Below are 8793 nucleotides of genomic sequence, written 5' to 3' on the forward strand. Positions count from 1 at the left end.
CAGTGAGCTGGACCCGGCAGAGTGGGGGATACAGCTTGGGGGTTATCAATGGTTCAACCAGGCCCTAGATCCATGCATCTGAAGAGGCCTGGAGAGAGAACGTGGTGGTTAAGCATTTGATTTCATGGGTACTGCTTTGTAAGGTACCTAGTACTTCAGCTCATCTAGATAGGTAGTCTTATGCAATTTGAAACCTAGAGTCAGCCAGAAAAGGTAACAAGGTCATCAAATAATCTTCCTAGACTCATCCGGGATGCAGGATAACAGTAAAAAAAGTAGGCCACTCAAAAGCCAATCGTTGCAAGGAAATGATTTTCATACGGATAATTAGTACGCATAATTGATGAGCCTCTTCTCCTTAAGTCCTATGCTATACTTTCTAGTTGTGTACTAGCCGGACAGAAGAGTCAACTTTGATCGACCTGATTTTATGCTTAGTGCCTCTTAACACGCCTGGGATTGGAGTCGCCTCCCGAATTCACTAATTCAGTTCAATATCCGTGGGTCTTCGTCAGCTTAGCCATTCCACTCATCTTGTCGCTAGAGAGTTAGATCCATTATTAAAGCCCACTCACGTTCGTGCCCATGTGCTGTATTTGCGTAGGAGGCTTTGATTTGACAAGTGGAATCCTCCTAGACCCTAGTAAACTATATCAGAGTAGCTTACAATCTCATTTTCGCCGAACTTGGTAATCCAGTATTGATTTCACGGATGATAGGGGACTTGGATGGACGATCAACCATCTCTGATGCTCATATAAAAGGACGATTTCCCTCTACACCTGATGTCCGTCTCGATCTTCCTTTCATTCACTCATTATCAAACCTACCTGCATTCTAATCTTCTAATTTGACCCAAGTCTCTCCTTCACTTTCTTTACAACCATAGTTAATAGGACATTCAAAATGAAGTTCGCTCTTGCTGCTCTCGCCCTCTTTGCGGCTCCCATCTTCGCCGCCCCAGCTAACCCCCCTAACACCGGTGAAATTGTCACTGATCTCGGCCCAGAGGTCAAGGACATCCTCACCGTCACCGGCACTGACTCAAAGGAGCTTCTTATCCAGCTCTCTCCCGAGGTCGCCACCCTCGTTTCCAGCCTTGGTCTACCCAGCGTTGGTGTTCCCCTCGGCTCCGTCGTCGCCACTGCCTCTAGTGTCGGTGATCTCCTCAAGGAATTGGGCCCCAACACCGAGGGTGCCGTCGTCGTCACTGGCGAAGACGCCAAGATCCTCCTTGTCCAACTCAGCCCATCTGTCGCCTCTCTCGTTGCTGGTCTTCTCCCTCCTCTCGCCGTCCCCGTTGGCCAAGTCGTCAACACTCTCGGAGATCACGTGAAGCGTGCTACTGGGACTGGCAAGCTCCTCGCCGACCTTGGTACCCAGGTTGATGGTGCTCTTACCATTGCTGGCCCTGCTACCTCCACCCTCCTTGTCCAACTTTCTCCTGAACTCACTGCTCTCGTCAGCGGTCTCGGTCTTCCTCCCGTCGGTACCCTCGTCGGTTCCGTCGTTGCATCTGCTAGCTCCGTTGGTGCTCTTGTCACTGAACTCGGTCCCGGTCTTGATGGTCTTCTCATTGTCGTTGAGCACGGCGCTGAGTATCTTCTCATCCAGCTCTCCCCTGTTGTCTCTGGTCTCCTTTCCGGCCTCGGTCTCCCTGCCCTCGGCGTTCCTCTCGGTGTCGTCGTTGACGAGGTTGCTTACCACCTTTAAATCAATCCCAAGAAATCTACTGCTGTGGATGTGATGGTGTTTTAATGGATGTTATTTCTCTTGTCGTTTCTTGCGACATGTTAATATACCCATATACATAGACCTTCTTTTTGCTTAGCGAGATACGAAACAAGATCTGTCATATAGGTATAGCATATTCAGTATATGATACTAATATTTGTTGTTAGACAACTATTTTATGGTAAACCAGAATTAAACGGGTTATGTTGTATCCTAGATAAGTTTTCATCTATAGTAGATAGCGTATATGTGTTATACTGCTGCTTAAAAGACTCCAATCAAGATTACCAGCGGTGTATATAGGCGCATTAATTACTAATCTGAAAGGGTGACAGTATGGGAAACTAAGATAAGTTCTGTTAATTAATTGTCAATCACCTGGAATATTCCCTAGCTGATATCTATGGCGTCCATCCCAGAAGATCTCGAACAGAAATATCCGCCAATTAGGACTCAGACAACAGTAAGAAATACATAACAAGCATCGATAAGCTTCGAAGAGCAATGCTGATGTGTAAAATAGGTACGTCTCAAGCTTAGAAGACCATACCCTTGACCTGAGGTTTCTTTGCGAGGTTGATGTTCTTGAACAGAAATATCCAAATAAATCCCAGCGCCATAATCCCAGTGCCAGCAGCAAGCATTCTGGTCTGCGCATAACCATAAGCTTGCTGAATGGCGAGTCTAATCGGATCTCCTACCGGGTAACTCAGCTGCGTATCTAGATTTTCGTAAATATCATCGAAATCCGCTAAGGCCGAATTAGGAAGATATCGCGCAAGAGCATCTGGGAACGTATGTGACCATATTGAGCCACAGACAGTAGAACCTATAGCACCACCAACGGTGCCGACTACATTCAGTAGCGCGAGAACAGCGGCGACATGTTGATGGTCAACAGCGGCCTCGATTGCGATTTGTTGGACAATGATAAAGATACTGCCGCCGATTGAGATGAAGATTTGACACATAACGAGATAACCCACAGACTGGTTAGGGCGGCGGAAGTAAATCATCAATCCCTGAGTGAAGACGTAGAGAGGCACAGCAATGTACAAGAGCCATTTGAAGCGACCGGTTCGTCTGATGAGGTAGCCGACAAGCAGCAAGAGAAGTCCGGAAACAACGTTGAAGGTGTTGTTGACGTATCCGGCAGTGTCAATAGACAGATCATTGACAACCTGCAGGAAGGACGTGAAGTAGTTGTTCCAGCAGTAGTAGGAGATTTGGTAAGTGGCATCCAAGAGACATGCACCAATAACGGTTCGATCGGCCAGGAAGGAAAAATTGAACATTGGTTTGGGAGCAAGCAGCCACTCGTAAAACGCAAAAATGATGAGCAAAACTAATCCCACTACAATCATGGCAATGATATATCCAGATGACCAGCCATCGGGTGCGTAGCTCGAAAGGTCGAATGGAAGGAAGAAGACTGTGAGGCCGGCAGAGAAAAGAATAACTCCAAGTACTTTTAACGAGATATCGTTAGCTATTCACGTTGTCGAAAAAGGATACTGTCGACTCACCATCGAATTCCACAATATAATACCAGATGCTCTGCAACCACGTGCGGCCACTATTCTCCCTAGGCAAGAGGCCGCGTTTCTGAGCATTGCGAAGAGATCTTTTCAGAACAAAGTATATAGGAGCAGCCACAACAGGGAAAATTATTGAGAAGCAACCAAAGCCCCATCGCCAGCTGATTTTATAGTAGAAATCGTTGGATGCTTTCGGGCCAGCAAAGGCGGTGATAATGTAAGGTGAAGACGTGAAAGCATACGCCAATCCACGATTTTTCAATTTGGATGCATCAGCCGTGATCACGTCGACGCAATATGTTACGCCTGAGAAGCCAATGGTGTAAAAGACCTAGTAGGTATTCAAGAGTAAGCAAGCAGAAGATGTAATAGGCTTGACAGGGGTAGCTGCTGACTTACATATGCAGCGCAAAACGTGGACAGGTCGTTGCATGAGGCCATAAGAACTAGACCCAAAGTACAGCAAACAGTCATGATCAGAAAGCCTTCGGCTCGACCCCAAACGTCCAAAATCTTTGCCAATGGAATGAAGACTGCGGCTGACATGGCATCACCGACGATGTAGATGACATTTAAAAGAGAGTGAGAAGAGAACGCACTCGTGACGAAAGGAATCAAACTAGCCAGAATAGAGGACTGGAATGCATTCACAAAGTAAAGCAACCAAATACTATTGAAATAGGAGCATTAGTACAGCAATCGCACCAACATAGTAATAATTATGTAAAACATACTTAATAAAAATGGCAATCAGTGAAGCTTTAGACCAGGACAATGTAATGGCTTCAACACTCTTAACACCATGCTGGAGATTTTCACCCGGAACTTCCGTTTGAAGTTCTCCGGCCTCCTTATTCGCAGCAGCATTGTCTACGGTAGTAGGATCAGTCTTGCTTTCGTCGGTTGTAGTCATTGAAGCCTGATTGATTGTATCATCGGTCGTGGCTCGACGAAACGTGGCTTGTATATTGGGAAGCTTTCCCATCGCGAATATCCTAGGCTTGGAGATGGAAAAGACAATGGCAAGCACGAAGATCAACCTGCCAAGAAGATGGACAGAAACGCAGATAGCTTACGGAAGCATGCGCGTGTTTGTCTTTTAAAACAATTGACTTATTTCTTGCTACCTCGTGCAGATCGAGTCACCAATACGAAGGCCCCGAAGTCGGCTAGCTGGCAGGCATTCAACTTTGTCTGGGAACATGTACTACTCCATGATTTCGTACAGTAGCCAACAGAACTCCACCGCAAGGGGTACGTAGCATGATCCGGGTAAATCAGGAATGAAAATCTAATCAGATAATCTAATCAATCAATAGCATCAACCTCGGGCAACCGGAAGACCCAATGAAAGATCGTATTGTTACCTAACTGCTCTCTAGGATCCATAATAGATTGAATGTGATAGCCATGTAAATGCTAGACATGTATCCAACCAATGAAAAATTTTCGTCCAAGATTTGGGAGATTTTATCAGATCGTTTTGAGTTTTGTGGTGTTTTCTAGCTTGTTGTCATGCGTTGTCATGCATGTTCGGAACATTACTATTACTGTAACTATAATTACAGCTAAGAACCAATACCGTATTGATACATCAAAGAATACCCAGCCGTATTCCGAAACTGACATAGCAAATCTAATGATATTGTGGGTTGGCTTATAAAGCCAATAAAACAATGTACGTACGTCCGTACACGCGCTTCAGGTGGTACTCCAAGTACTATGGTCAAATGTATTCAATCGTCTGTGTTCTCTTAATGAGGCCCCGACGCGGTCTATATAGTCCTTGCTTGACGAGGTCACGTGTACCTTCACGTGACCTCTCCTTGGTTCGTGTCGGTGCTAGGAATCTCGATTGCACATATAAACCAACAGATATAGTAGCACTGTAAAAGAAACATTGATGATGACATACCATAAATATCGAGATAGCAAGCTGTCTAGTTCCAGACCCATATGACTCAGCGACTTGGGAAAATAACTAGTTCTGCGACTCGTAGTCTGTAGTATTTTTAGTATGTTTCAGCAGTACAATAATACATATATTACTGCTAATTGTAATATACACTGCCGTACAAAATTTATCAATCTTATCTGATAATCTTAAATGATCTATTGTGAGGCCTCGGCTGAGCCTTCTGTTTTAATCCAAATACTTTACAAATTGTTTCTCATACGCAGTGATAACTCATGGCGCAGAAAAGCATGTCATCAGTACCAAATCAAGGAAAAGGATTCTGTCCGATCAAAAAAGCATAAACCTTCAAAGCTTTGAATTTATCCAAGCAGGAGGTCTTTTGTCCACAAAGGCCTCGATGCCCTCGGCAAAGTTGGGGCCAGCAACCAAGCTAGGATACGACTCAGCGGCTAGGGCCGACACAGCTTCCTCGACGCTGCCAATTTCCCAACTCATTCGTATCCCCTGTCGAGCAATGATCAATGCATCTGGACTGTTTTTGCACATTTCTTGAGCCACTTGGACTGCAGCTTTCACGACATCTGAATCTGAATCGATAACTCGGGACACAAGGCCCCATTCATAGAGCGTTCGGGCCGTTACATTTCTGCCGGTGAGGACAAGATCCATGGTTCGTTGTAGGCCAATAGTGCGAGTCAGTCGTGGTAGGCATCCGGCCACAGGGACTATTCCGCGTTTCACTTCTGGCAGAGAAAAGACGGCTGTGGAGGAGGCTAGCACCATGTCGCAGTTGGCTATCATTTCGAATCCACCTCCCATGCAAATGCCGTTTACGGCGGCGATAATCGGCTTTCTGCCAGATCGGCGTGGAATGCCAGCTAGGCCTGGCGCGTCCATGCTACTCACCACTCCTGCCTTGTTCATTTCATTCCACTCTGATTATATTAATCGCGGTTAGCTTTCAGCTTTGGACCAAATCTTTTTGGGTATTGTACCTCGTAAATCTGCACCGGTACAGAACGCTCTCCCGGAGCCTGTGATAATGCCAACCCATAGACTCTCATCTTTATCAAAATAGTCCCATATCTTTTGAATTTCAAGGCTTGTGGCCTTGTTTATACAATTCAACTTCTCCGGTCGATTCAAGGTGATCTGCAGGACGTTTCCTTGTGGGAACGAGACGTAAAAGTTGTCATATTGTAGAGTTTTTGATCTGTCGGGAAAGTATATAGACATTGTGCCTGTCTATACGTTCACTTTGATATGAATCGCAGGTGATAATGGCAAAATCTCCATTTGCGCGCGTATTATATTCTACATCTATCTTCTCATGTCAAAGCCGGGGCATTACACGTGCATCCTTGGCACATCTAGTCCCTTTTCATTGCAGACCCATTTTGGTAATTTTGCGTCTTGTTCATGGAGCAATGTCCACAAAAACTAATGGAACGCGATATCGGGGGCTAGAAATACCTAGGTACAATTATGACCAAAGTTTAAATCGAAAAAAATCTCAGTACTAATTTCAACCGACTAGAAATAAAACTACCTCAAGAAAAAAAATGTCTGAGTCAGTGCTAGTCTGGAGTATGACCTTGTTTAGCTACTTTACCTCATCGTTGAAGCCACCAAAGGGACGAGCTGAATTTATTCTTGTCGTTTCCATATCCCCTACATCCATGCACATTGGCGGGCGATGGCATTGGTACCCTGGCACCCCCAGCCCTTAGAAATACCAGAAGATACTGGATGCAAAACAATGATATCGAATTTAGTGTCCCACCAATACCCTCTGGTGAAGCTTCCACATCCATTTCTCACCGCATACAGAGTGGAAGCTATAGGCGAAAAGTCACACACCCGATTCAAATTGTGTTTTGACGAGCAACCATGGGCAGGAAAACCTTTGGCACAGCCACTGCACAACGATTCTCTATCGTGGGTAGATCTATCCTTCCTACCGAACAATGAGCGGCCGCCTGTTTCGAATAACAGTTCTTGGGCAAGAGCACGACGAAGCCCTCAAACTACCTTCGAATGGACAGGAAATAAAGCGCCGTCACTGGGCCAAATCTGGAACGTGGTTCATGCAATCTACCTCGCTCACCCCATCTACGAATATTTTAGACTTTCATTAGTCGGTGCAGAAAGTGAGATAGTAAAGCAGGAACTACTTTCTACAGGACTAGGAATCGAGCACTCAAAACCGTGGCGGCTAAATGATGACCGAACTTTCACAACAGAGGAGGTTCTAATTCTCAGGAGCTCATTTTGGCAAGGCGCAGCTTCACCAATGGGTCCTCGTCCGATATGGGTAGTTGGAGATGGAACAGATGGTGTTATGCGTCAACATCTGGCCCAATTCCCGGTTATGCCTGAAAGTTATCATTTCACAATGAAGTTCCCGGAAGAACCTATTTATACACGGCACCCAATACGTCGTCCTAAGCCACATCCTGGATCGATTGTCTACAGTCGCTACATTCCTGACCTTGATGAACACTTTTCCCTTGAGGTGGTTAATTGGAAGGATGCTGAGCATCTGAAACTATTCAACAAATGGCAGAATGATCCGCGGGTCGCTCAGGGCTGGAACGAGACTGGGACACTGGAGCAGCATCGCGAATATCTGCGGAAACTGCACTTTGATCCACATGTTCTCTGTTTATTTGGACGGTTCAATGAAACAAGATTCGCTTACTTTGAACTTTACTGGGCAAAGGTGAGGTCATCCCACAAAATTTTCCCTTTCTACTAAGTCAACAATACTAATCTTGGGTGTTTCCACAGGAGGACCATTACGGAGCTCATTACGCAGCCGGCGACTACGATCGAGGACGCCATTCCCTTGTTGGCAATGCATTATTCAGGGGCTCTCAACGAGTGAACGTATGGTACTCTAGTTGTATCCATTACTGCTTCTTGGACGATCCGCGCACGGCAAATGTAGTGGGCGAGCCGAAAGCCACGGGTGACACTATTCTGTCGTACGAGAACGCGCAAGGCCTTGTCATTGACAAGTACGTTGATCTTGGCCATAAACGGTCGGTTCACTCAATTGCCAGTAGAGAGAAGTGGTTTCAACTATGTCCCTTGTTCTGGGATGGAAGAGAACGACCCTTGGAGTCGGCGGATCGGGCAGCGTGGAATGCGAAGCTGTAACCTAGTATATGTATATCTGTAATGTTTAAGTAAAATTTGATTCTTCATACTGCAGTCCTATTACCCTGAAAACCACAACCAGAAGATTATTAGATAGTCGACCATGTTCGCCAGAATCTATATCGCGATTACCGCCGAGACTCATTCGACACGATCCGATATAGGCAATGAGGGGTTCAAATGAGCAATCCACTCCTCCATGTTTTCTCACCTTCATTCAAGAAGGTGGCATGATTCGGATTCTTGAATCGACTTTAGTAGCAGGGTGGAGAGATTTATTTGGTATGTATTGCACCGTCGTAATTAATACTGCATTACAATACCCCTAATATGGTGGTAATTTACTTGCCCACATCTTAACGGGTTTAATTACGTCCCGCTCTTTACCTGACAGCGATGTCTTATTGTTCGCGATGTGAAGAGGCACAGACTAAGATGAAT

At 45.5% G+C, this 8793-nt stretch overlaps 4 protein-coding genes across 5 annotated transcripts; 2 read left to right on the forward strand and 2 right to left on the reverse strand.

Annotated features, from left to right (window-relative positions):
• Positions 1-906: 906 nt before the first annotated feature.
• On the forward strand, positions 907-1713 carry TSTA_100250 (uncharacterized protein; the record flags this gene model as incomplete). Its single annotated transcript, XM_002485972.1, has 1 exon — positions 907-1713. One exon carries the CDS (start codon positions 907-909, stop codon positions 1711-1713), a length of 807 nt encoding a protein of 268 aa, XP_002486017.1.
• A 359-nt stretch (positions 1714-2072) lies between these two features.
• TSTA_100260 (MFS siderophore iron transporter, putative) lies at positions 2073-4335 on the reverse strand. Of its 2 annotated transcripts, XM_002485974.1 has the most exons (5): positions 4007-4335; positions 3672-3942; positions 3261-3603; positions 2436-3202; positions 2073-2384 (listed from the first exon to the last, which is right to left on the reverse strand). In XM_002485974.1, exons 1-5 carry the CDS (start codon positions 4255-4257, stop codon positions 2271-2273), a joined length of 1746 nt encoding a protein of 581 aa, XP_002486019.1. In that variant the 5' UTR covers positions 4258-4335; the 3' UTR covers positions 2073-2270. The 2 variants fall into 2 exon arrangements, with proteins under 2 accessions (XP_002486019.1, XP_002486018.1); XM_002485973.1 differs by having other exon boundaries at positions 2073-3202.
• Positions 4336-5535: 1200 nt separating this feature from the next.
• TSTA_100270 (enoyl-CoA hydratase/isomerase family protein) lies at positions 5536-6426 on the reverse strand (the record flags this gene model as incomplete). Its single annotated transcript, XM_002485975.1, has 2 exons — positions 5536-6125; positions 6186-6426. The coding sequence occupies 2 exons, from the start codon at positions 6424-6426 to the stop codon at positions 5536-5538; spliced, it is 831 nt and encodes a 276-aa protein (XP_002486020.1).
• A 355-nt stretch (positions 6427-6781) lies between these two features.
• TSTA_100280 (acetyltransferase SidF) lies at positions 6782-8419 on the forward strand. Its single transcript, XM_002485976.1, has 2 exons — positions 6782-7912; positions 7981-8419. Exons 1-2 carry the CDS (start codon positions 6887-6889, stop codon positions 8350-8352), a joined length of 1398 nt encoding a protein of 465 aa, XP_002486021.1. The 5' UTR covers positions 6782-6886; the 3' UTR covers positions 8353-8419.
• Positions 8420-8793: the final 374 nt, after the last annotated feature.

Source organism: Talaromyces stipitatus, genomic scaffold (genome assembly GCF_000003125.1).
Source record: "Talaromyces stipitatus ATCC 10500 scf_1105507295511 genomic scaffold, whole genome shotgun sequence".
Taxonomy (NCBI): Eukaryota; Fungi; Ascomycota; class Eurotiomycetes; order Eurotiales; family Trichocomaceae; genus Talaromyces; species Talaromyces stipitatus.

Excerpts from the sequence above, each read along its gene's own strand:
- TSTA_100260 (XM_002485973.1), bottom strand. The coding sequence starts at position 4,257 with ATGGGAAAGCTTCCCAATATACAAGCCACGTTTCGTCGAGCCACGACC. Across the intron at positions 3,943-4,006 it reads CTGATTGCCATTTTTATTAA|TATTTGGTTGCTTTACTTTG; the intron begins GTATGTTTTACA and ends CTATTTCAATAG. Across the intron at positions 3,203-3,260 it reads TTATATTGTGGAATTCGATG|TACTTGGAGTTATTCTTTTC; the intron begins GTGAGTCGACAG and ends TCTCGTTAAAAG.
- TSTA_100280 (XM_002485976.1), top strand. The coding sequence starts at position 6,887 with ATGGCATTGGTACCCTGGCACCCCCAGCCCTTAGAAATACCAGAAGAT. Across the intron at positions 7,913-7,980 it reads TTGAACTTTACTGGGCAAAG|GAGGACCATTACGGAGCTCA; the intron begins GTGAGGTCATCC and ends GTGTTTCCACAG.